The following is a 27,771-nucleotide window of genomic DNA, read 5'->3' as shown; positions in this document are numbered from 1 at the left end:
TTTTTTAGTAGAGATGGGGGTCTCGCTCTTGCTCAGGCTGGTCTCAAACTCCTGACCTCAAGCGATCCTCCCACCTCGGCCTCCCAGAGTGCTAGGATTACAGATGTGAGTCACCACGCCCGGTCCCCTGTATACTTTAAATCACCTCAAGATTACTTAAAATACCTATTACATTGTAAATGTTATGCAAATAGTTATGTTGTATTGGCTTATTTATTTGTATTTTTTTAATTGCTGCATGGTTATTTTTTATTGCTTTTTTTCTCTGAATATTTTCGGACTGTGGTTGATTGACTCCACAGATGCAGAACTCGAGGATATGGAGAGCCAACTGTAAATGCCAAAAGCCAACTTTACAAAATAACTTTATCAATGTGATTTATTTTTAAAGACAAATAGGGATTGAACATACATGTGTCAAATTGTACTCTTATTCACTGGCATGAGCGTACCTCCAAACATGTTAATATACAAATAAAGACACACACCCAAATAACAAGCTACAGAGCACCCACCATTTTCCAAAACCAAAATTTTCACACAAATATATTGGCAAATACAGCAAAATATCAGTGTAAATTAACACACCTACATATACATATGTACATATATACCAGGATCCAAAGTGAAATGTAGACATATAACATAGGTTCTTACATACATACGCATAAACACAGAACTCAATCAGAAACAGCCCAGACAGAAATAATGATCTATGAAACACAAAGCAACATCATGACCTTTTCACTAGTGATGAAAACTCAACAGTTAATGATGAAATTGAGATTATTAAAATGTTCATGTTTTAAATAATTGAAACAAAGAAACCAGACTTTAAAGTCACTCCTCACTGCCACTGAGTTTCTTACAAGTTGATAATGTGAAGGAAGACAACTTCAAAGCCTTAAAAAATGCACAAAAAGGTTGACGACTCTTATCTACAATAAAGATTATTTGCTAAACGAAATTACTGAAAGTGAAAAGAGAAACATTCTATGAAGTGAGCTAAATTCTTTTTACTTTGAAGGCCCTGCTAGAGACCTGCTCCTGCTGTAATTCACGACTTGGAGAGGCAAAACTGAAAAAGCTATTGCTGGGTTCAGGTGCTGTGGGAGAACCCACAAAAAATGGTCTGAACTGAAAATCTCCATCTCCACCACCTCGATTTCGAACTGGTGTATTATCCAAAGAAAACTTGGAGTTGTTCCCTAGGAAAAAAATAAAAGAAAAATTTAAGCATCTATTTCTTCATACATCTTTAGGAACAAAAAGACAAAAGGCATTCCATAAATATTTTAGCAGAACTCAACACCTATGAGATGGATAAAATATAGACCTAATATGAGATAAGGAAAAGGACTATGACGCCCCTGCCACCCCTCCACCTAACCAAAGTATATATTCTACCTTTTTCTGTGATGTAGTTTCCAATAGTAGCATGATCTCATCACCAAAAGTAATTTGACACATGAAATATGTTTTTAGTAGAGCTAGAATTTACAATATCATTTTATTCATTTGTTATCTCTTTAATCTACTTCAGAGGAATCATCAAAAAAAAAAAATATATATATATATATATATATAATCTTTTGTCCCAGCTTCTTTAAAAATAATTTTTTGGCTGTACGCGGTAGCTCACGCCTATAATCCTAGCACTCTGGGAGGCCTAGGCGGGAGGCTCACTTAAAGGTCAGGAGTTTGAGACCAGCCTGAGCAAAAGCAACACACGTCTCTACAAAAAAATAGAAAAATTAGCCAGGTGTGGTGGCATGAGCCTGTAGCCCCAGCTACTCGGGAGGCTGAAGCAGGAAGATCAGTTGAGCCCAGGAGTTGAGAGTGCACTGAGCTGTGGTGATGCCACTGCACTTTACCCAGATGACAGAACGATATTCTGTCCCAAAAATAAATAAATAAATAAATAAATAAATAAGTAAGTAAGTAATACATTAGTAAAATAAAAATAATTTTAAAAAAAACATTGCAATAAACATTCTAGAAAATATATCACAACTATGAAATATTAACATATACTAATGACCCAATATCAATTAGCATACACTTAAGAAAAATCAGACAGTAGGTCTAATTAAATAAGCATTAAGCTACTTCCACTGAATGCTTCCTTGGCTTTTACAGATTTTAAAGGAATAGGTAACTAAAGGAAAATGCTGCCTGTATCAAGCTAACAGTGGCAACAAGAGGTAAAAAGGTAAGTATGTACAAAAAGAGGAACAGGAAAGAACTCATGAATATGAAAGAAATAAAATGTGGACAGTGACAAGAAAAAAATAAGTACATCTACAATGTCCATAAATAACACTTTGACTGATTAAATATATGATTAACTGAAAGTTAAGCAGAAGTTTGTTCTTGTTTCAATTCTTATATTTGATATTCCTCATCTCATCATCTCCTACCTTTTCTAGGACATCATCTCCTCCCTCACTAAACTTTTTTCCTCAGTCTATCATAAATATCCAAAAAATTAGTATTTAGGTAAGTCCAGCTTCATTTTTTGTATGCCAAAGCCAATTTATATTAATAGCATAGCAAAAATCTATTGGATTCTGTGGCATCAGGAGTAGTATAAAGGGGGAAAACTCAGGAAGAGATATGAGATTCATTCCTTCTGCAAGGCAGCTAACAAGCAGAAAAGATCTGGCATCATCCTAGATTGTGAACTTCCAGAGTGCAGGAATCCTATTTGGATAATCTTTACATCCTCATTGCTTAGGATTATGTCTTATAGCCTGGTACATGAAACATTTTTGACAAATATTTAATGAATGGAAAAATAAATAAAAGAATGAACCAATCAAACAACTGACAATAACTTAACTGCGTAATCAGTACTGGTATGTGAAAAAAACTGAAACATCGCCTACTTGGAAGATAGCAAATGGTTAAGAGTATAGGCTCTGAAGTAGATTTGTGACCTTCACTAAGTTACTTAACTTTCTGTTCCTCAGCTTTCTCATCTGTAAAATAGGTATAATAATAATACCTACTTCATACAGTTTTGTAAATTACTTGAATTCATGTAAAATACTTAGAACAGTCCCTAGCACTTCATAAGGAATGGATAAAAGACAACTAATATTATTATTACTACAACTAAATAGCTTTTAAAGTAGCAATTTGCAAACTTATTTTGCAGAAATTAACTCTGCTCAAATTAAAAGTTTAACTAAAATATAGGCAAATACAATAGATAAAAGCAATGACGTACAGATTGAGACATGTATGAAGAATTCATAGCCTACTATGACTCAAGACCTTTAAGAGTTTCCACTGACTGCTTGGAGCTGTGTAGCACAGTATAAAAAATCATTGAGAAAAAAATATGGGATATTCTACTTCAAACAAGGAGAGTAAAAAAAAAAAAAAAAAAAAAAAGAATATGGGATATCACATATCCTTTCTTTTGTTTTTTTGAGACAGTCTCGCCCTGTTGCCCGGGCTAGAGTGCCGTGGCATCAGCCCAGCTCACAGTAACCTCAAACTCCTGGGCTCAAGCAATCCTTCTGCCTCAGCCTCCTGAGTAGCTGGGACTACAGGCATGCGCCACCATGCCCAGCTAACTTTTTCTATGTAGATTTTTTAGCTGTCCAAATCATTTCTTTCTATTTTTAGTAGAGACAGGGCCTCCCTCTTGCTCAGGCTGGTCTCAAACTCCTGACCTCGAGCGATCCTCCCGCCTCGGCCTCCCAGAGTGCTAGGATTACAGGCGTGAGCCACTGCACCCAGCCCACATGTCATTTCTTACCTACTGGGAAGCCAAAAACACCAGACTGTGTGATCACAGATGGTTCGAGTGTACCTTCTTGGTTAGCAATAGTTAGGTTTCGTAGCCTAAGACTATCGTAGAGGCCTTGGAGCTTTTGATACTGGCGATTGCGCTCCATCAGTTTCTCAGAGATGTCACTGAACTTCTTCTTGTATTCTTCTAGCACTTTCTTCATGGAGGTGACTTCCCCTTTCATAGAGGTTAATTCTACATCCTTGCTTTGTATTTGCTGAGTATATATCTTCTCCATCTGTTTCAGATGGCCCTCAGCCTTGCTAAAATTATATTCTTGATAAAGACGCTCCTGATGTACCTGCCCCAAGAAAGAAAAGAAAGATTTTTAAGGTAATAAGTACAAAGTTATATACTATAAAATATTAGGTAAACATAAAGGGAAAAGAAAGATGCTTATATAGAGATGTTATTGCTTTAACATTGAGAACCTAGTTTAAGAAGCAATCAGGACATACAATGAAGTGATTAATTATTACCAAAAACAATAATGTATGTTACTACATGCATAGAAAAAAATCTGGAAGAATATTTTCCAACCACTACCATTATAGCACCAAAACAAGTGAGCATCCCAAAGGTTTTTAAGAAATATAACATCATTTTTTAAGTAATCCAGAGTTAAGAACAGACTCTAAGAGAGCCCCCAATTACCCCTGCCTCCTGGTACTTACACACCCACATGTGACTCCCTCCTCTGAGTGTGGATGGGACCTGTGACTAGAATAAGGCAAAGGTGACAGAATGTCATTTATGAGTACATTACATATAAGACCTGTCCTATAAAGCCTTGCTAGCTTTAAAGAAGCAAGCAGCCATGTTGGAAAGGCCCAGGAGGGAAGTATTAATAACTAAGAGCAAGCATCTGGCCAAGAACCAGCAAGAAAAAAATGTGGTCCTAATGAATCTAGACACAGACCTTATGCCCTCCACAAAAATTAACTCAAAATAGATCACAGACCTAAATGCAAAACTATTAACATAAAACTCCTACATACAAGATAGCATACGGGAAAATCTAGATGACAGTAGATTTGACAGTGACTTTTTAGATACAACACCAAAGGTATAATCCATGAAAGAAAGAAGTGATAAGCAGGACTTCATTAAAATTAAATATCTAGCTCTGTGAAAGACACTGTTGAGAGAATGAAAAGACAATCCACAGACCAGGAGAATATATTAGCAAAAGACATGTGATAAAGGACTGTTATCCAAAATACACAAAGAACACTTAAAACTAAACAATAAGAAAACAAACAACCCAATTTAAAAATGGACCAGAAACCTTAACAAACACCTCACCAAACAAAATATATAAATGGCAAATAAGCATATTAAAAGATGCTCCTCATCATGTGTTATCAAAGAAATGCAAATTAAAACAATGAGATACTGTGATCACATAGTCTGGTGTTTTTGGCTTCCCAGTAGGTAAGAAACGACATGTGGGCCAGGTGCAGTGGCTCACACCTGTAATCCTAGCACTCTGGGAGGCCGAGGCTGGCGGATCGTTTGAGCTCAGGAGTTTGAGACCAGCCTGAGCAAGAGTGAGACCCTATCTCTACTAAAAACAGAAAATTAGCTGGACAACTAAAAAATACATAGAAAAAGTTAGCCGGGCATGGTGGCGCATGCCTGTAGTCCCAGCTACTTGGGAGGCTGAGGCAGAAGGATCACTTGAGCCCAGGAGTTTGAGGTTGCTGTGAGCTAGGCTGACGCCATGGCACTCTAGCCCAGGCAACAGAGTGAGACTGTCCCAAAAAAACAAACAAACAAAATATATATATATATATATAAATATATAATTATAGAAGCTATGATGGCCCTACTGCACCCTAGCCTGGATGAGAGAGCAACCCTGTCTCCAAAAAAAAGCAAAAGATTATGTAACAAAATATTCATACCAGACATAATATATTGTCAACTTTAACTGACCATAAAAACAGTATTATGGTATTATTTTTGTACAGAAAAGATACATATTTAGTATTTTTATATAAAAAATATATATTTATGTACAAAGCTATCAACAATGGCTATCTCTGAGTGATGGAATTATAGATAGTTTTTTTTCTTCCTGTTGCATTTCAACAATAAATATAGCTGCTTTTGAAAAAAAGAAAATATATTCATTCCATATATTCATAAAAAATATAAAATAGTGAAGGAAAAACATTAGAAGCTCCCACATATGCCTCAAATCATACTCTCAAGAGAAATTATCCTAAGTACTAACCTGGTATGTCCAGAAGGCCAGTGCTCGTGAGCTAATGTCCAGCACAATCTCCGGTCGCAGTCCTGCCAATACCATAGCTTTATATTCCTCTGATGGACTGAGTTCTGTGCGGACAATATCTAGCTTTCCAGAAAGGGTACTGTTGCAGGCAGGACAGATAGCTGGTGAACGACTAAACTCACCACTACCGTGCTGATCACAGAAGATATGAGAACAGGCAGTGACCCATGCATAACCAGAGAGTTTGATGCGACACTTTCGATAATTACAGAGCAGCATGTCTTCACACAAAGACATAATAAATAGGATAGTGAGGTCTCCAGATGCTGAAAAGAGCCCTAGTAAGGAGTAAATGAAAAGGTCAAATAAGTCAAATTACAATGAAAATGAAATAAATAAGTAAAAAATAAAATATACATGTTTCCATTTATTATGATAAAATAATATATATTTTATGTTTCTGTATTTATTCTAATCAATATAGTATATTGATTTCAGTCACTCAACAATATTTATTGTGCTTTTCCTTTGTCCTTTCTTTTTAAAAAAAAATTTAAGGAAAAGTTAAAGACATACGTAGCTACAATACTAAGGTCAAAAATAATATGTACGTGGAAAAAAAGTTTAGGAATGGCCAGGCATGATGGCTCACACCTGTAATCCTAGCACTTTGGGAGGTTGAGACAAGAGGACAGCTTGAGGCCAGGAGTTTAAGACAAGCCTGTGCAAGACCCACCTCTACAAAAAAAAAATTTTAAACTGAGCTGGATGTGGTGGCACATGCCTGTAGTTCCAGCTACTCAGGAAGCTGAGAGGCAGGAGGATTGCTTGAGCCCAGGACTTCAAGACTGCAGTAAGCTGTGATCATGCCACTGTACTCTAGCCCTGGGCAACAGAGCAAGACCTTGTCTCAAAAAAAAACAAACAAAAAAAAGCAGCAGCAGTATTTGCTACGTACAAAGAAGTAAAAATTAAATCAGTACCTTCAATCATCCAATACTAAGCAAAAATCCAAATTTGTTATCCATTCATACTTTGTTAGAATATTTTAGTACCATATCTGACACTTGGCAAACATAAAAGTCCAGCCACTGATTTCAGCCATTCTTTAGTGCAAAGTATTATATTTTTAAGCAGTATTTTTAGGCTTTTCACATATCCAGGTTTCTCAGATTCTTTACCTGTATTGCCTTGATTTTAAAGAGTAGCAGCCTGCTAGCATTGGATGGAAACGTCATTCATCCAAGTAATTCACCATTATGAAGACTGAAAATCTGCATAAACTCTGCTTTTATGCAGATAGTTTATCGTGAGTTAAACAATTCAATTAATATAAATACTGTACCATTCAATGTTATGCTTCTATTTAAAACATTTGTAAAAATGAAGCAATATTTTGGACATACCAAAACAAGTCATATATTGCATAAAATATTAATAATAGTAACACACTCAACATACACCAAGGGAAAATGCTCACATTTATCAACTGACAAATCGTCAAAAATGTTGCTTTGGTCGACAGGGGCGCTGTGACAAACTTTAAACCAAACGTTACCGCTGGCTGAGTTTCCACAGGTATGTGTGTCACCTGGTAGCCAGAGTTAGGAGGCCTATCTTACTTCCGGCAGAGTAATGGGCACAGGGGAAGCAGAACTGATAACAGTTTTGAAATTCAGCCCCTTCTTAGGCAGATCAAGAGGCGTAGCTAACTCCAATTTTCCCCTGAGGCAGGGGAAAGGGCCAATGCAATGGGCTATACAAGCTGAGGGGCGAGTTTTAGAGAACCAGACCTACAAAAAATCCACTCTGGAATTTTCAGCCCGCTTTCCGCGCTCGACAGAGAAAATAATAACAGTAATATCAGAAATAAAATACTTAATCCGGCACGTACAAAAAGCGCGGGAAAGCGTCGCTGCCTCCACAACTCCACCAGGAACCAGGATTCTCCGCCCGGCTGAGACCGCTGGCGTCCACGCCACACTACGTCAGAGAGGCCAGAGAGCGCATGCGTGGTGTCGCCCGGGGCCTGCTGGGCGTGTGGGTGGGGCGCTCAGGATGCCGGGATCTTCTGGACTGTGGCACCGGACTCAAGCCGCGAGGGAGCGAATCCGACGGCCTCTAGAGTTGGCTTCCCGCTTTGGAATCCCACAGTCCGGTCACTGAGTGCCCTTAACTCCCAACTGGCACAAGAGTAACATCCTTCTTATCACGTGCCTATCTTTAGAGTCTCCGACTACAGCAGGGCGTGCGGGGGGAGCTGAGAAGGCGGCCGGGCCGGCTTGGGTCCCAGCTGTGTGTCCTAGGAGAAGTTGGAAAGTTGTGGCCGGCAGCCCGGGCTTTCTCAGTATCAGGAGAAATTCTCAGAAATTGTGCGATACCTGTAATTGGACAGCTGTCACCTCCATGCTGAGGTAGAGTCTACCATTTCATTTTTTATCCATCTTGGAATAAACATCTTTCCAGCTGTCACACATCCTTTTTACACATTTTAAAAAATTGTAACTTTGAGTCTGCATTACGAACATTCATTACATACAGCAAGTACTTGAAATTAGGCGATAGGGTCGGGTGTCAACTTTAAGGTGATCTACCTACCTGTGTGCGCTCCTGGAACTGCTGGTTGTGTTTAAACCTTTGTACAGTACCAGTTTTACTCTAATGCTATTATCTGCCACTTTTCTTTGCCCCCCTAAACAACTGTGTAATTTTCTCCTTAATCTATATGGGTCTAAATTCTTTTTTTTTTTTAATTAGAAAAGATGTCTTTAATTAAAATGAAAACCTTTGAAAACAACTTCAGATTTATGTGACCTTTCTGTTGCTCTCAGAACACTGTGGACTAACACACAGACTGGAAAGATGCAGGCACAGGAAGGTGCTGCTCTATCCCAGTGGCAGAACCTTGAATGGGGCTTCAGCTCTCTTCCCACCCTGGGTCTAAATTCTAACAGCACACAGATAGATCACTTTAAAGTTGTGACATCCGAGTATATCGCCTAGAATTTAGATTAAAAATTAAGCTGAGGAAGAGGGCTGGAAGGTCCTCAGGATATAAACCTTCATGATGACTTTTGTAGCCACCTTCCAGATGTAACCCTTTTGTGAATTAGTAACAGATACAATCAGCCACATAGGGGACACCAAACCCTACAAACCTTTATGAGTTGTGAATCCATAATACTAACGAAACCTTTTTCAGTCAAATACACTGCCTCAGTCAAGTAACTTCCTGCTAGTTTTGTCTGTTTGCAACTGGTTCACAGTAATTTGATTGGGTCATCTTGGCCTTTGTATACATTTCCTAAGATACATTCTGAGTTTAGAGTGGTAACTTAATTCTGGTACAAATTGGATACAAAGAAAATTCAATGTTCCTGTGTAAACCATGTACTCCCTATCATCTGTTTCTGGCTGTTTGAGCCTTTTGTGCATTTTCTGGTTTTAATTATGCCCAAATGTAGAAATACTAAAGTACAAAAAAAGGTACAATCTCATTTAGAATTCAAAAAGAAAACATTCCAATTTGATCAGTACTTAACTTCATGATCCTAGCTAAGTTACCTTTGTACTGCAATATGATCACTTCCTGGACATGTGTCCAAGTTAATACATACTTTGCGTTAATTCATTTTAACAGCCATATACTGCAAATATACCACAGTATATTTACCCATCTTCTAATGGACATTGATTCCTGGTTTTTACAATTAAAAACAATTCTGCATTGAGCATTCTGCATGTCTCCTTGAGTACACATGCCAAGAATTCCTCTAGAATATAATACCCAGAAACTGAGTTAATATAAGAATCTTCAAATAAACTAGATATTGCCAAACCACTCTCCAAAGTAATAACATAAATTTCACTGCCACCAGCAAAGTATATGAGAGCTCAATATTCCAGACTCACCAACATGCAGAAGTGTCAAGTTGTTTTCTTTTGTTTTCATTTTTTTCCAATGACAGTGAAATGGTATCTCAATATTGTTGTAATGCACAATTCTTTGATTACTAGTGAGGTTGAGCATCTTTTCAGGTGACTGTCTACTCAGGGATGCTCAACTGTGAATTGCTTATTCATATCCTTTGATGATTTTCTTGATTTATATAGTCATTGAATAGTTATATGGCATGCAAACATAAGTTTGAATCTTAGCATACACAAATTTATCAACTTTTCCTTTTTGTGCTTATGTCTACTCCAATATCATATTCTATGCTTTTCAATACTTTTAAAGTTTTGCTTTTCATATATAGATAATAGTCTGAATAACAATAAGAATTGTGAAGGAAAGAGTGACCACAATATTCAAGAAAGCAAACATTCCAACAACCTGTCTTTGAAGAAAATAGTAATCAAGTTACATTCCTAGATTATATTTAACATGCAAAGGATACAAAACACATCTAAATATTGGAAATGGTATATTTCATTTGCTTTTAGAATGAGATTTAATAGTTATATTGACTATGTGGAACAGAACCACCAACCACAAAGGCAAAACTACTCCAAATAACAAAATTATATTTATGAAAAAGTTTTTGTGAGAATTTATTTAGAAAAGCAGTCTAGAGATATCATAATGAAGGAGAAAAAGCATTAGGTTTCAAGTGGTAGTTGTGCTATATTTGAACACAGAGAATTAACTTCCTCACTGTTTGTTTTGATACCTTGTTTGCAATAGCCAAAAATTGAAAATTTCAACAAAAAGTCTGACAACTTAAAGATCTAACATATTTTTTGTTATTTTTGACATGGTTTAACTCATGCTATTCACTGTTTTTACACAAACTACTGAATATTCATGATTATGTTATTCATGAAACAATTTGAAGGGCATTTGATTTCTAAATTCTGATAGTACAATTTGTGCTTACCTATAATTTATACCATCTACTTTCACCTTTCAAAAATGGCATTTTTACCATGAAGGCTGATTTTGATCTTGTGTCAATATTCTAAGTACCTATCAGCTTATGAGTATTTATATACCACATTTTTCTAAGAGTTTCAGAGACGGTAATTTTCCTTGTTATATTTAAATCTTAGACTATTAGCACTGTCTAAAACTTATGTGATACTTGTATTGTTTTAATAGAAGACTGTTAATCTAAAGAAAGAATTAAGTTTTTTGTTGATTATAGGCATGAGCCTCCATGCCTAGCCAAGAATAGGTTTCATATTCTGGCCAACAGAAGTTATTACCGTTGCATACCATTCGTCAGATTCTGATATAGGCACAAATATTTCTCTCACTGCAAAAACAGTGATGTATACCAAACTGCCAATATTTGGATTTTTATTTTGTACCCCTTGCATGTTAAATGCATCATGAATGTAAATACAGCATATAGGTCAGTATAATTTAGCCAAAACAATTGAGAATATCAATATTTTAACATTAAATATAAAGCAGAAATAATCACTTTTTAACCATATGTGAATGGTGTGTGCAGTTTAAATCAACAGTAAATATCCAGTAAGACTATAAATAAAATGCTTATAATAAAAAGATTTCCTATTAAATGCCAGTAAGCTTTTATGTATTTATTCCTCACATACACAGGTTATTTTAGCAGTTATTCTTCATTGCTTCTTAAAATATCTAGCATCATAATCAGATATTAATAATGTTAAGTAGGCTCAAAAGTAATCAGTTATGTACCTACCTACATATACATTTTACATCAGAATTGAGGTTTAAGTCTCAGTTATTCCATGTAAATAGCTTGCTGAATTGCCATTAAAATGGCTGCCATTTCCAGAAATTTTAAAAGGGAAAAAAAAAAAAAAAATCAATGGAGATTTTAATTCAATTCACTTCAAATATTTTTTAAATATCTATTCCGGGCCAGGCATTAGAGGAAGGAAGTATCCCGCTTTCCTAGAGCTTACAATCTAGCAAAAAATCTAAGCCTTATATAAGAAAATGAAAATATTATTTTATTCTTTCCTTTGCCACCTCTTACATTTTTCCAAGTTGTTGATTTCTGGTGAGAAAAGTCAGCTTCCATCTTTAATTTGAAGAATCATCTACCTTCATGCTATAAGGAAAAAAAGATATTTTTAAAACTGCCCTGAAATATATGTAAACAACCACTCTAGAAAACTGAGTAAACCATGTACAATCAAAGAGTTCTGTGTATATCCCTCATGTTTTGAAGGTTTCCTCTTCTTTTTTTAATCACAAGTACATTTTCTTACTCTGGAATCACCATATGCTTTGTAATTGTTTGACTCCGCAAAAATCAGAAGGCACTAATGGATAGCCAACCCATCCCCATGGTGCTCTGAGTGAAGACAAGCCAGCTTTGATATATGATGGATCAAAATCCCACTGCCTAAGGCTCCAAGCAATGAGAGGAACAGCCATCAAAGTTTATCTCCAACCACATTATTTTAAGAAACATTTATAAAACAAAAGCCATCAAGAGACTCATAAGAATCATTACCTCTAAAGAAGAACTAGGAAAGACCATAAAGGATCAACTGATCCAGCTAGACAAAATGAGAAATTACATGACAAATAAGTTAGTGCCAAAACTAAGATTAATCAACCAAGGAAAATGTTATTGGAATAATTATTAATTATTATAAGGATACACACGATAGTCCCATTACCATACTATGCCTAATTCTAGAACTTAGGCTTTGGGTGCAGGTGTGAAGGTGACAAGGGGTAGCCCAATTGGCAAAAAGACATATAAGCAATAAAAACAAAGAATTTCTGACAACCTATTATGCAGATGTAAGAAATTACCAGGTAGTACAAAGTCTAAGATAAACATATAGACTTTGATAACAAAATAGCTAACATCTATTGAGCATTTACCATATGTTTTACAATGTTCTAAACCCTGCCTATTTATCTAATTTAATCTTCAAAATAGCCATTCTTTGAGTCAAGTACTATTATCATTTTCTAAGATATACAGAAACTTAAAAGACACTGAGATGTTAAGAAACTTGCCAAGGTTACATAACTTATTAAGTGATAGAGCATGGGTTTGAACCCAGTCTGATTCCAGAACACACACATACATATACTATGCTACCTCTCAGCATCTTTAATCAACTTTTTATTTTTTTAATTTCTCTTTCTTTTCTTTTTCTGTCTTCTTTTTTTAATTTACTTTTTAAAAAATGAATTTTATACCACCATAGCAGCTGGCTACAAACTCACAAAGATGACTTTTCAAAGATTCATATGCACATCAAAGCTTTTCAATCTCAAGCCTTACCGTAAAAGAAAAATGCAGTCATCATCTATTGTATATCCAGGATTTATAGCACTGAAGAGGTCCAGACTAGAAAACTGAGATTCAGATCTGGTTTAGATCTCTTGAAATTTTACTTCTGCAAAAGACAGCAAAAAGCTAAAAAATTATTTCAAGTGCTGATACTACTTTGAATTATTTGTATTTCCTATATTTTACCCTCATATCTACCTCATTCTCTGCCTGAAAATGCAGGTATAAGAACATAAGCCTGTCCTAAGCTGCTTAAAATAACTTTTTAAATTATATAATACATGAATATAATAAAGTTAGAAAATACAGGTTAACTGGAACCAGACAAGGCTGCCCACTGTCCCCATTACTTTTCAACATAGTATTGGAAGTCCTTGCGAGAGCTATCAGACAAGAGAGCAGAATCAAGGGTGTCCAAATGGGGACAGAAGAGATCAAACTCTCACTCTTCGCTGATGACATGATGTTGTATCTGGAAAACCCCAAGGACTCAACCAAGAGACTCCTGGAATTAATTAATGAATTCAGTAAAGTCTCAGGTTACAAAATCAATACACACAAATCAGAGGCATTCATATATGCCAATACCATTCAATCGGAGAACCAAATTAAGGACTCAATACCTTTCAAGATAGCAACAAAGAAAATAAAATATCTAGGAATATATTTAACTAAAGAGGTAAAGGACCTCTATAAAGAGAACTATGAAACGCTAAGGAAGGAAATTGCAGAACACGTAAATAAGTGGAAATCCATACCATGCTCATGGATTGGAAGAATTAACATTGTTAAAATGTCTATACTACCCAAAGTAATCTATAGATTCAATGCAATTCCTATTAAATTACCAACATCATTTTTCACAGATTTAGAAAAAATAATTATACACTTTGTATGGAATCAGAGAAGACCCCGTATAGCAAAAGCAATCATAAGCAATAAAACAAAATGGGAGGTATTGATTTGCCAGACTTCAAACTATACTACAAAGCTGTGGTTCTTAAAACTGCCTGGTATTGGCACAAGTGCAGGGACACAGACCAGTGGAACAGAACAGAAAACCCAAATATAAAACCATCCTCATATAACCATCTAATCTTTGACAAAATAGACAAAAACATACTCTGGGGACAAGAGTCCCTATTCAATAAATGGTGCTGGGAAAACTGGATAGCCACATGTAGAAGACTGAAACAGGACCCACAGATTTCACCTCTCACAAAAATCAAATCACAGTGGATAACAGATTTAAACGTTAAATGGGAAACAATTAGAATTCTAGAAGAAAATGTAGGAAAGACTCTTACAGACATTGGTCTAGGCAAAGAATTTATGAAGAAAACCCCTAAGGCAATCGCAGCAACAACAAAAATAAACAAATGGGACCTGATTAAATTAAAAAGCTTCTGCACAGCCAAAGAAACAGTCATGAAAATAAACAGACAGCCTACAGAATGGGAAAAAATTTTCGCATACTACACATCAGATAAAAGACTGATAACAAGAATCTATTTAGAACTCAGGAAAATCAGCAAGAAAAAATCAAACAATCCTATCAAAAAATGGGCAAAGGACATGAATAGAAATTTTTCAAAAGAAGACATAAGAATGGCTAAAAAACATATGAAAAAATGCTCAACATCCCTAATCATCAGGGAAATGCAAATCAAAACCACAATGAGATACCACTTAACTCCAGTGAGAATGGCCTTTATCAAAAAATCCCAAAACAACACATGTTGGCGTGGATGCGGAGAGACAGGAACACTCATACACTGCTAGTGGGAATGCAAACTAGTGCAACCCCTATGGAAAGCAATATGGAGATACCTTAAACAGATTCAAGTAGACCTACCATTTGATCCAGCAATCCCATTATTGGGCATATACCCAGAAGAACAAAAGTCATTCTTTAACAAAGACACCTGTACCTGAATGTTTATAGCAGCACAATTCACAATCGCAAAGATGTGGAAACAACCCAAGTGCCCATCAATCCACGAATGGATTAGTAAACTGTGGTATATGTATACCATGGAGTACTACTCAGCTATAAGAAATAATGATGATACGACATCTCTTTGGTTCTCCTGGAGAGAGCTGGAACCCATTATATTAAGTGAAGTATCCAAAGAATGGAAAAACAAGCATCACATGTACTCACCAGAAAACTGGTTTCCCTGATCATCACCTAAATGTACATCGGGGAAGGATACCAATTGGATATCAGACTGGGATGGGGGGTGGGGGGAGGGGATGGGTGTATGCCTACATGACGAGTGCGTTGCACACCCTTTGGGGAATGGTCATGCTTGAAGGTGCAGACCCGGGGAGGTGGGGGGGGGAGGGGATGGAGGTATGACTACATGATGAGTGCCAGGCGCACTGTCTGGAGAATGAGAATGGATGCGCTTGGGACTCTGACTCGGGGGGATGGGCGGGACATGGACAATGTATATGACCTGAACTTATGTACCCCCATGATGAGCTGAAATAAAAAAAAAAAAAAAAAAAGAAAATACAGGTTAACAAAAATATCAAGATCACTCATAGAACCCAATTCTAGAGACAATAACCCCTAGTATGTGAATGTATATATATATCCTTTAAGATGATTTCTCAAGCAAATATATATAAAAAAAATGTTCAAGCAGAAACATATTGCTCTATATCCTGTTTTTAATGTCATGAATACCACTCTATTTCAATAAACCTATATCATAACTTTTTTTTTTTTTTAAACAGAGTCTTACTCTGTCGCCCAGGCTAGAGTGCAGTGGCATCATCATAACTCACTGCAACCTCAAATGCCTGGGCTATATCAATCCTCCTGTCTCAGCCTCCTGAGGACCTGAAGTACCACCACGCCCGGCTAATTTTTTCTATATTTAGTAGAGACCGGGTCTCACTCTTGCTCAGGCTGGTCTAGAACTTCAGACCTCAACAATCCTCCCACCTTGGCCTCCCAAAATGCTAGGATTATAGGTGAGCCACCACACCAGGCCCTATATCATAACTTTTAAGTGACTATATAGTGTACATTATATGGTCTTCACAAAATTGATTTGACCAACTCTGGGATTCCCTTAATCTTTATATATATATGGACTGGTAAAATAGTGATTAGTTTAAAACTGCCAAGCTAAGTAGCTGATAGAATTACAGCAGTTACCACTGCATTTTCTGTAGTGTTTATTTAGGCCAGGTATGGTGGCTCACACCTGTAATCCCAGTGCTTTAGGAGGCCAAGGCAAGAGCATCACTTGAGGCCAGGAGTCTGAGACCAGCCTAGGCAACATAGTGAGATCCTGTCTCTACAAAAAATGCAAAATTCGCCAGGCATGGTGGTGTGTTCCTGTAGTCCCAGCTATTTGGGAGGCTGAGGCAGGAGGATCACTTGAGGCCAAGAGTTTGAGGCTGCAGTGGGCTATGACTGTGCCACTGCATTTAAGCCTCAGTGACAGAGCAAGAACCTATCTTAAAAAAAAAAAAAAACACTAAATTTTTAGATTAGGATTCCTGTTCCTGACCCTAGTTCTATCTCATAAGAGTGATTTTTTTGTGTGATATAGAGATTTCACAAAAGATCAAAGAATAACAAAATGTTGGTCATATCAAACTGACAATTTAAAAATTTAAGAATTACCTGGGATCATGGGCTAAATTCCACTAAGAACTCCATCAAGCAGAATTCAATTCCAGGTGTTTGCCCCTAGCTTTAGTCTGCTCAGAGCATGTGTTTAATCAGACTGATCAGCTGAAACACGGACTTAACATGCATTTCATCATGGCAAACTATAAATGACTGGTGAAGGGCAAACTACCACTGGCTTTTCACCCCTAAACAAGAAAGCCCTCTTAAGGTTAGAAGTGGGTATTTTCAACTACCAAATTTCAGCTACTAATACCACTGAGCTCCAAATCTTACTAGGTGATTAAAAACTCAAATGAGGTAAAAATGAAGATTTTTCATACACTTACCTCTGCTATCAAATGAATCCAGCTTCTATCCAGGAGTCAAGTTAAACTACAGGATCTATCAACTACTTAAACATCTCTGGAAAATAAAAAAAATAATAAATTCACAAAGGTTATGATGTCATGTGACAACTCACACTAGCATGATCCACACCAAGTCGCAAGGAAATTTAGAGTAATTGTTCATCCTCTGACTCTCCATTAAATAATAAAAATTATTGACCCATCTATTTGGAAAATGTCATTGAATGCCCAAGCTCTATATCACAGTAGGACAGAACCTCTACACAAGCTCAATTTTGTATAAACTTAAAAGTTTGGGTAAAACAATAGTAAGTCTAACCAACCTCTGAAAGGCTATAAAAATCAACAGCCTCACAATAAGAAAACAGATATGCAAAAGGAAGGAATCAAGATTTATAAGATTCAGAGACTCATCAAGGTGGCTTATGCCTATGATCCTAGCACTTTGAGAGGCTGAGGAGGGAGGATTGCTTGAGGCCAGGAGTTCAAGACCAGCCTAAGCACCATAGCAAGACTCCTGTCTCTACAAAACAAACAAACAAAAAAAAAAACAGCCAGGCAAGGTGGTATGGACCTGTAATCCTAGCTACTTGGGAGCCTAGGGCAGGAGGATCACTTGTGCCCAGGAGTTTGAGTTTGCAGTGAGCTAGAAAGATGCCACTGCACTCTAGCCTGGGCAACAGAGTAAGATCCTGTCTCAAAAAAATAAAAATATTTAAAAAGAACTTGCAAGATTCAGATAAATGAGGAGGTAATTCAAAATAGTTTTTTTTAAAGCATGTTTCTTTCAATTACTCTTGGTAATCCTTTGTCACAATAATCCTCAAAAAACTCTCTCTTGATACAGGAAAACTGAATTAGCACCATTTAGAATCCAAGTCTGCCACAAGATGGCAATATAAGAAAGGCTTTAATTTCCTCTTGCAGAGTTTGAGTGTAATCTGAACTTTCAGGTGAAATACAGACTGGATGGATACACAGTTCATCACTGCAAATAACTTTCACACTATTCCCTATTCTTCACCTAATTACTAGGCACAAAACTTTGTATTACATGTATGATCATTTAAAACTTATTAGCTAAAAATATTACAATTATACTTGTATCAAGTTCCTTTTCGTGCAGCAATGTGGAGATTTAAAAATCTATGACCTCAGATACAACCTAGCCAGAAAGATAAGACTTATAAAAATTAATATACCACCAAAGAAGTGGTAGAGACCAAGTAAGGTTAAGAAAAGAAGCATGGGCCAGGCACGATGGCTCACACCTGTAATTCTAGCACTCTGGGAGGCTGGGGCAGGAAGATCACTTGAGCTCAGGAGTTTGAGGTTGCAGTGAGCTGTGATGACACCACTGTACTCTAGCACTCTAGCCAGGGCAACAAAGTGATATTCTATCTCCAAAAAAACAAAAAAAAGAAAAAAGAAAAGAAGCATTTGTCAAGGAAAGTTTCCTGAAAAAAAAAAAGGTGAGTCTTGAGTGGACCTAAGTAACCACCTAATTCAAATTAAAAATTAAATTTCTCAGTTACACTAGTCACATTTTAATTGCTTGATATCTACATGTGGCCAATGGCTACCAATTGGCAGTACAAATATAAAACATTTCCATCATCACTATTTGACATTAGTGCCTTTAAGGATGGGCCTGACTAAAATAAGTGAACAAAAAGGAAGCAGTGACTATCATTCTTAAAAAAAAAAACCCTACCATCTTAGCTGGGCACAGTGGCTTGCACCTGTAGTCCCAGCTACTCAGGAAGCTGAGATGGTAGGATCACTTCAGCCCAGGAGTTTGAGTCCAGCCTGGGAAATATAGTGAGACCCCCATTTCTAAAACAACAAAATTAAAAAAAAAAATCCTACTATCTATCAATCACTATAGAAATTATTTCATTCAAACTTCACAACCTCATATTTATAAGGAAAATTGAGGCTCAGAGAAGTTACATAAATTTCCTGAGGTCACCTAACTATTAAGAGCTAGTATTAAATCCACTTCCGTCAAAACTTCATCACCATGGCACTTCCCACATGAAATAAAAAGCAGAGCTACAGAAGATGGGTTTGCTTTAGGATGTAACAAGAATGACATATTGGCTCAGTAGGTCAGAAAGAAATTGAGGTGTTGTAAATACCTCAGAGAGATATAACCAGAAGTTTTATTTTACTCCTTCTTTGTCCTGTACTTGAATAATGCTTTAACTATGTAAAATGTTTTCAGAGCAGCAGCATGCAAGATTAACTAAAGGAATGTTCCCAAGAAGCAAGATATGATGTGAGAGGTTTCTACACTTTGAACAATGTCTACCTCAAAACTCCTTGATCCAAGTACTTCTTACAGGACGATAATTATCGGTTGAAAGGGACAAGTTCTCTACTTACCTCATTTCACAAACAAAACAGATTGCAAGGGGCCTGGTCTTTGTGTCCTTGACTCACAGACCAAAGCCTAACACATAAATCCTGACGTTAAATATGCCTTTCCCAATGTGTGATGCTCCCTGTAGAATTCTAATGTCTCAGCAAATGTCATTCTACCAAGCAAAGGTCATTTCATATTTACTAAGCATTTTGTAAATACCATATAAACAATCAATGATCCATTCATTTTATTGACTGTGGGCAGTAAGCCCTCCAAAGTAGTGGTATTCATAGCCAAAAGGTACATTTTATATGTGTGAACAGACGTTTCATGAAGGCCTGATACAAACTACAAATTGATAATATTAATACTAAATGAGCAGATACTTCCGTTTTAAAATAGTATTACCACTCAATTTGACCATTTCCATTCCAATTTACTCAGCACCTATGATGTGTCTAGCATTATGAGATACAATTTTAACTCAAATCTCTTATCTTTTTAGATAGAAAAGACACATATAATACATGTAATGTAGAGAACTTAAGACAGCTTATCTTGGTCAAAATTCAATACCTGCCTGTATGGTCCCATGAGCCTTTAACCCTTTCTATTGAGAATCCAAATCCAAGCCCACTTGATTTTCAGGGAGGTCTATAGATTTGATCCAAATCCAAGCCCACTTGATTTTCAGGGAGGCTTTCACAGAGCCACTTCTGGGCTGGCACACAGAGTGCTAAAGACCCAGGCTTTCCCTCCCCAGTGGATTTCATCTTCAACCTGAAACAAAAGAAAAACAATACAAAACATTATACATAGGAAATAAATGCTAAACTGATAACTTGGCATAGTTCTCCTTTAGAAATAGTTGTATAAGGCACTGCTATCAAAACAGACTCCAAGTTTTATTTCCCACTCACTATCAGCTGTTTTAGCTAAGAATACTGACAGTTTTAACCTCTTAGTACAGAAGGAATCCATTCAGAATATCCATGAAATAGAAGTGGTGAGGTTAGAAACTCGGACTAACCATGCAGCTCATGCCATTCACATCCCCCCATTTCACCCAGTCCCAATCCCATGGCTAGTGAACCAAATAAAAATAAAATGAAAATATAGTGCCCAAGGGCTTTTGGTCAAGACAACAGGAAGGAGTAACTTGCTTGAAATCAGGATGTGAGAGGTAGTAAAGTCTCTTCTCTGTTAACTTGCTATGTAATCTATTTCATAATACTTGGCCTATCTTAGAATTTATAAAGCAATTTCCATATATTACCTCATTTTGCAAGTTCTATATTACCTCCATTTTATAGGTATGCGAGCAAGGTTTAAAGACTAAAGGGCAGGCAACTTAGCTTAGTAGATAAGATAATAGATTTCTTTGTATTTTATTTTTTCCCTAGTTTTATTAAGGTATAATTGGCAAATAAAATTGCATATATTTACAGTGTACAATGTGATGTTTTGATATATGTATACATTAAGAAATGATTAAATCAAGCTAATTAATTTAGCCATCACCTCACTTATCTTTTTTTTTTTTTTTTTGAGACAGAGTCTCACTCTGTTGCCTGGGCTAGAGTGCCATGGCGTCAGCCTAGCTCACAGCAACCTCAAACTCCTGGGCTCAAGCAATCCTTCTGCCTCAGCCTCCCGAGTAGCTGGGACTACAGGCATGCGCCACCATGCCCGGCTAATTTTTTCTATATATATTTTTAGTTGTCCAAATAATTTCTTTCTATTTTCAGTAGAGAGGGGGTCTCGATTGTGCTCAGGCTGGTCTTGAACTCCTGATCAAATGAGGTAATAAATATATCTTGCACTGTAGCTGGCATGAAGTTAAGTGTTTAATATGTTGTTTCTATTACTTGTCCAAGCTCAACCAGCTAATGAGTAGTAATGCAGATATTCTACCCAAAAATTTAACTTTTCACAAGCCAGAAAAGTCACTCAAATAGTACTTATAAAGGCTCTTCCAACTCCCAGATTCTGTGTCTTTTAAGAAAAAAAAGACACACGCTTGCTTCTTGCTTCCCCTCATTCCCCAGCATATTCTATATGAAATAACTTCTTAACAAAAGCATGCTTCCACTGGAAAGAACCTAATTTTTTCCTCAACTAACAAAACCTCCTAACTGAAAAACTAGATGTCTCACAAGACATGAACTAAGCCTCGTAAGACTTAAACAGCTTTGGAGAAATTCACAAGGGCTTCCTTTTTATTTCACATGTTTACATCCTAACAATCATTTCAGCTTTTCCTAACTTAATGCTAAAATATGAGTCTACTCCCTCAACACCATAATTCCAGGGAGATATCCAGAACACATTTTCTAAGTAAACACCGAAAGCATACTCCTTCTGCCCTTGTGAATACAAAGACTATTTGGATGTTCTAGGTCACTATTGTCATTCCTTCCCAACATTAAATATGTCCTCATAACAAGATAAACCCGTCCCCTACTCAAACCAACATGGTCAAAGATATATTCACATAAAGGCCATCAGCAGGGTTTTGATTTTGGTATTCAATCAATTACTGCTCAATCAACATATTTAGCGCGTTGATTGGTTTCTAATCATCACCATACACAAAATAAATAACAAGAAGTGCTGCAAAATATCTAGAGTCCTTTCAAAGATGAATATACTAAAACCCAACTGAAATGCCTATGTGCCAACTGATTTATATAGTTATTCATTTTGAGGGAAATATGAAGATGATAAACTACCTAAAATGTCTACCAATAAAAGCTAAGTAAATTATGGTATGTACATATATTAGAATACTATGTAACCACTATAAAGAATGTGGATACTATTTATTCATATAAAACAGTTAAGTGAAAAGAAAGGTACATGGTAGAGTATGTATAGAAGGAGGGAAGGATAAATACACATATTTGCTTATATGTGCATAAATATCTTAGAAAAGATATGCAAGAAACTGTTAACACCCTTATTGGGGATAAAAAGTCAGGTGGTTTAGGGACAGGGATAAGAGACTTTTCATTGTATACACTTTGGTCCCTTGTGAATTTTGAACTATGTGAATGTATTACCTACTTCAAATATAAAATTAATGTAACAATAAAGCTTGAGAATTATAAGGATTATGGGAAGCCTGCAAATGCTTATTGCTAGTACATTCAATTAACTAGTTTATTATTTGTCTTTCTCACATTTTCTGCCTGGAAGAATAACCAACACATATATTCAAACTAATATATATCAATGAGAAAAATAGGAATCCAACGAAATTACTCCCAAGGTCATTAGGCAAAACTTTTTGTGAGAAAAAAGACAGAAAATATTTATTGCAAATAAATAAGTTTTGTTTACTTCTAAAAGGTGCCTAACATTTAATACACACCAGCTAGTGCCTGGCCTTCATATATTTTATTTGATCTTCACAAGCTGAGCCTCAGAATGGCTCACTGCCTCTCCCAAGGTCACCTGGAGCAGTAACTGTGGCGCTGCAATTTGAATCTAGGCTTGCACGATGATCCTTTATTTTTTCTCAGTAAATTTTAAGCTTTCTAGGACACCCACACCACAGTGGTAACAATAAAATTAGGAGCTCCTTTTAGGGCTCACTAAAATCATGTCTTCAGAGTTTGCTGCCGAGTCTTATCAAGAAAGCCGGAATACTCTGAGCAAAGACAATGTCCGCTGCAGCTCCTACACAGTAAGGACCTGGGCACTATAGACATTCACCCAAGAATTAAAATCTACTGGGCTGAACCCCTCCTCCAAAGATCTACCCTCACGCAGGGATATATAAATCAAATCAGCATTGGGATACTAATATCTTTGCCTCCGAGCAATATGAAGCCGGGCGTTTTCTAGGAACACATGCACTCTGTACCTGAAGCAGAGTCTATTGTTCCCGGGTCACCAGGTGTCGGGGAAGGAAGTCAAAGCCAGTACTGCAGAGGCCCACGTGGAAAGAAGCCAGGCAGAGCATTTCACTGCCTTCCCCCAACCTCCACAGCCGAGATTAATCGCCTTGCGACTCACACACACTCCAGTGCTGGCTTGAAATAAAGGCCTGCCACGTGGGGTATATGGCTCAAATGCAAGAGAAATTGAAGACAACTGGAAAGCAAAATTAAGCGCACACTCACCAGCCCACCAAAACGGAGAGAGAAAGTGAAGAGAGAGGAAGTGCCCTTGGGAAGTGGCCTCGGAATCTGATTGGCTAATGAGTTCAAGGAGGATTCCCTCCTCCTTTACCTTAAAAGGTGCTGAAATGACGCAACCCCCTCCTTCATCCACTAGTCTCTTCCCGAGCCAGTGATGCCTCTCGCACCGTTTTTAGAGTGAACTTAAACCAAGTTTCCTTCTGGGTTAACATGCTTAGCACAAACGCAGGCTGATTTAAGCTACTTACACACGTTTTTGTTGAGATGGGCTTACTGCATTCTATGCCAAACAATTTTCGTCCCTTAAGGATAATACTTACACTTTGAGACCTCGATATGGTTAATTTTTTTAACATACCCTCACGGTGTTATTCTTTTTTTTCATAATAAAACAAAAGATGACACGTAGAACTGGACCACTTGGCCCTTCCTCTTATCTCCTCTTAGTTCAAAATGCTTGCATCCCTTAATAGCCAGCATTCTCTTAGATCAGCAGTTGGGCTGCAAATTGAAGCCTCAGCACAATCTTTTTGTAGTTTTAGTCTTTTTCAGGGAAATTGGCTTAGTTTACCCAACACAGCCACTCTGCTTCCTGTCATAACACCACTTTCCCTGGGCATACAGAGAATTCTTGCCCTTCTTGCACTGTGTCCCTTTGTGGGGTTGGTGCTTGCCACCTCTTACAGAAAGTCCAGCGGATTTTTTTAATTTATTTATTTATTTATTTATTTTTTAGACAGAGTCTCGCTCTGTTGCCAGGGCTAGATAGAGTGCCATGGCGTCAGCCTAGCTCACAGCAACCTCAAACTCCTGGGCTCAAGCGATCCTACTGCCTCAGCCTTCCGAGTAGCTGGGACTACAGGCATGCGCCACCATGCCCAGCTAATGTTTTCTATATAGTTGTCCAAATCATTTCTTTCTATTTGTAGTAGGGGGGGAGGGGTCTCGCTCTTGCTCAGGCTGGTCTCGAACTCCTGACCTCGAGCGATCCGCCCGCCTCGGCCTCCCAGATTACAGGCGTGAGCCACCCCGCCCAGCCTAGTCCAGCGGATTTTAGAAATGTTCACCATATTTGCAGGAGTGCTATCAGCAACAAAAGCTCAATATGGTTAATTTATGCAAAGTAAAAAATTCCATTTTAAACAGTCTAGATCCATTCAAGTTAGAATTTACCTCCTGGGTAATCCTTGAGCTAACAGGCTTGGTGGATAAAAGATGGATGACCAAGCGTGCAGACTTTAAAGTAAAGTTTAGCTGATTTTGAATCTGACCTTTGCCATTTACTTGCACACATCTCAGCCTCAGTTTCCTGAACTATGTTTTATTTATTTATTTATTTATTTTGACATCCAACTGGTACCAAAGTTTCCTTAAGTGTAAAAAAAGAAGAAAAAATTATGAAATCTTCCTCCCATGACTGTTGTGAGAATTAAGTAAAATAATTCATATAATGTACCCAGTACAATGCCTGCTGCATAGTACTCAACAACATGTTAGCTATTATTATTATATAATTTCTTCTTAGATGTATTTCCTCAAGTAGACTATAAACAACAAGAGGGCAAAGTGTGTGTTTACACATTTCAGGATCCAAAACAATGACCTTCAGTGCTGAGGACACAATTCATTAACAGATTATTTGGGGCCAGGTGCAGTGGTTCATCCCTATAATCCCAGCAATTCTGGATGCTGAAGAAGGAGGATCACTTGAACCCAGGAGTTTGAGGCTGCAGTGAGCTATGATTGCACAACTTCACTCCAGCCTGAGTGACAGAGTAAGACCCCCATCTCTAAAAAAAAATAAATAAACAAATAATAGATTGTTTTGACTCTTCATATCCCCTTCCAGTTAAAGTGTATGTCCTTCTTACCGTTAGGATTGCTTTTAAGCCATAACTAGAGGACTCATTGCCACAATATTCATGGCACAATATTCATCATGATTCTTAATAAATACTATTAAAGTATATAATACATAATATATGTACAAATATACATATAATTTGCATGTATTGGAAGTATAACGATTCAACGTATTATAATATAAAAAGAAAGTATACAACTCTAACTTATAGTAGTTCTCACTTTTTAATGATTTCATCCTATGCACCCTGCTTCCTCCTTACCAGAAACTGCTATCCATTCTAATCTGCCTCAGAGTTTACCTACCTCAAATTCCCCAACATTCATAACAAATGTTAGTTTGTTTTTCCATAATTGATTTATTTAATTGTAATTTCCAGAGTCAAAACATTTATTGAATGTTTACTGTAAACCAGGAATTGTGCTAAGAACTTTACATTCATTACTTTGTGTGATCGTCACAATAATCCAAGAATGTAGGCACTTTCATTATAATTATTTTACAAAAAATGAAACAGTTAAAGAGATTAAGGTACTTGCCTATTTAGCAAGTGTTAAAGTCTGGATTCAGACCAGTTGCTGTGGTTTGAATGTCTCCTCCAAAACTCAGGTTGAAACTTAATCCTCAATAGAGGTGGGACCTTGAAGAGGTTATTGGATCCTAAGGAGTATGCCCTTAGGAATGCATTAATCCATTCATGGATTAATAAATTAAAGGATTAATGGATTAAAAGGACATTGTGGGATGGGAATGGCACTGGTGGTTTTATAAGAAAAGCAAGAGAGACTTGAGGATGTCACTTTAGTACACCACTCAGCCCCCTGGTCATGTGATGCCCTGCATGCCTTAGTTCTCTGCAGAGAGTCCCCACCAGCAAGAAGGCTCTCAACAGATGGTACCCCTCAATCTTGGGCTTCTCAGCCTCGATAACAGTAAGAAATAAATTCCTTTTCTTTACAAATTACCCAGTTTCAGGTATTCTTTTATAAGAAACAGAAAGCAGACCAAGACACTACTCAATCAACTTGAGAGCCCAAACTCAACCACTACATTGCACGACCTCCTATTATGTTTCAGAAGATCCCAGAAAGCACAATATTCTTTTCTTTGAAAATTTCCATTAAATATCTAATATTCATTCATGGTATTCTGTATTCTAAGTTTTAATACTCGTAAAAATCCATTATGAGATACTCCCTAGCTGGTAACATCAAAATTTTGTGCACAGTAAAATAACTTTGAAATTGCTTAAAAGTAGATTCCTGGAACACACCTTCAGATGTTCTAATGCAATGGGTGGGACTCAGCAATATGTATTTTAATAAGCACCCTCAGATGCTTGTAACAGATTTAATTGAGGCTCACCCTTTGGGGAACACTGATAATTACTGTCGTTTAGAGATGTTATCACTGCTAAAATGAGTAAACTCTTGGAAAAGGGAGCACTCTTAAAAAACTTTCCATGGATGTTTATTTTAGCACTGGTTTTAATAACTAAACAGTTATAGAAACACCCATGTCTATCCAAAGGGGATTCATTATATCATGATACAACTATTCTATGAAATACTACTCAGTAGTTAAAGAGATTAAAGTAGACCTGCAAATACTAACATGGAAAGATCTCCAATGCATGTTAAGTGGAAAAAGCGCAATTGCAGAATAACACATGCAACATGCCCACATTTATGTAACACTCAACCCTCCTTCAAAAAAGGCAAAATATTAACAAAATATCTCTGTATGCGAATGAAAACAAAATACAAAGACACATCAAACTAATAACAGTAGTTACTCTTAGGAGCAGGATGGAGGGAATGAAGGGAACAGTTTTTTGTTTTTTAGTATCTGTAAGGTTTTATAAGGGCAATGTGTTCATATTTAAATAATAAAATAGGCCAGGTGTGTTGGTTCACGCCTGTGATCCTAACACTCTGGGAGGCCGAGGCGGGAGGATGGCTTGAGGTCAGGACTTGGAGACCAGCCTGAGCAAGAGCGAGACCCCGTCTCTATTAAAATTAGAAAGAAATTAGCTGGACAACTAAAAATATATAGAAAATGTTAGCCGGGCATGGTGGCGCCGGTAGTCCCAGCTACT

General features: G+C 37.0%; 1 protein-coding gene and 2 non-coding genes across 6 annotated transcripts; all 3 read right to left on the bottom strand.

The window, feature by feature from the left end:
- Positions 1-361: 361 nt before the first annotated feature.
- On the bottom strand, positions 362-23,826 carry CCNB1IP1 (cyclin B1 interacting protein 1). 4 transcript variants are annotated; one of them, XM_045527397.1, is made up of 10 exons: positions 23,533-23,745; positions 20,241-20,444; positions 17,276-17,351; positions 13,286-13,400; positions 12,014-12,088; positions 11,714-11,796; positions 7,936-8,422; positions 6,042-6,379; positions 3,770-4,103; positions 362-1,208 (listed from the first exon to the last, which is right to left on the bottom strand). In XM_045527397.1, the coding sequence occupies exons 8-10, from the start codon at positions 6,336-6,338 to the stop codon at positions 1,006-1,008; spliced, it is 834 nt and encodes a 277-aa protein (XP_045383353.1). In that variant the 5' UTR covers positions 6,339-6,379; positions 7,936-8,422; positions 11,714-11,796; positions 12,014-12,088; positions 13,286-13,400; positions 17,276-17,351; positions 20,241-20,444; positions 23,533-23,745; the 3' UTR covers positions 362-1,005. The 4 variants fall into 4 exon arrangements, with proteins under 4 accessions (XP_045383353.1, XP_045383343.1, XP_045383338.1 ...); XM_045527387.1 differs by lacking the exons at positions 11,714-11,796; positions 23,533-23,745 and adding an exon at positions 23,792-23,826; XM_045527382.1 differs by lacking the exon at positions 11,714-11,796.
- LOC123630906 lies at positions 12,272-12,419 on the bottom strand. The gene has a single exon (XR_006732840.1). It is a non-coding gene; the product is annotated as a small nucleolar RNA SNORA79 (small nucleolar RNA).
- LOC123630915 lies at positions 17,015-17,091 on the bottom strand. Its single transcript, XR_006732846.1, has one exon. It is a non-coding gene; the product is annotated as a small nucleolar RNA SNORD126 (small nucleolar RNA).
- Positions 23,827-27,771: the final 3,945 nt, after the last annotated feature.

This window comes from Lemur catta, chromosome 1, assembly GCF_020740605.2.
Source record: "Lemur catta isolate mLemCat1 chromosome 1, mLemCat1.pri, whole genome shotgun sequence".
NCBI lineage: Eukaryota > Metazoa > Chordata > Mammalia > Primates > Lemuridae > Lemur > Lemur catta.
Note: the sequence above shows the minus strand (reverse complement) of the source record. Positions and strands in the feature narration are given on the sequence as shown.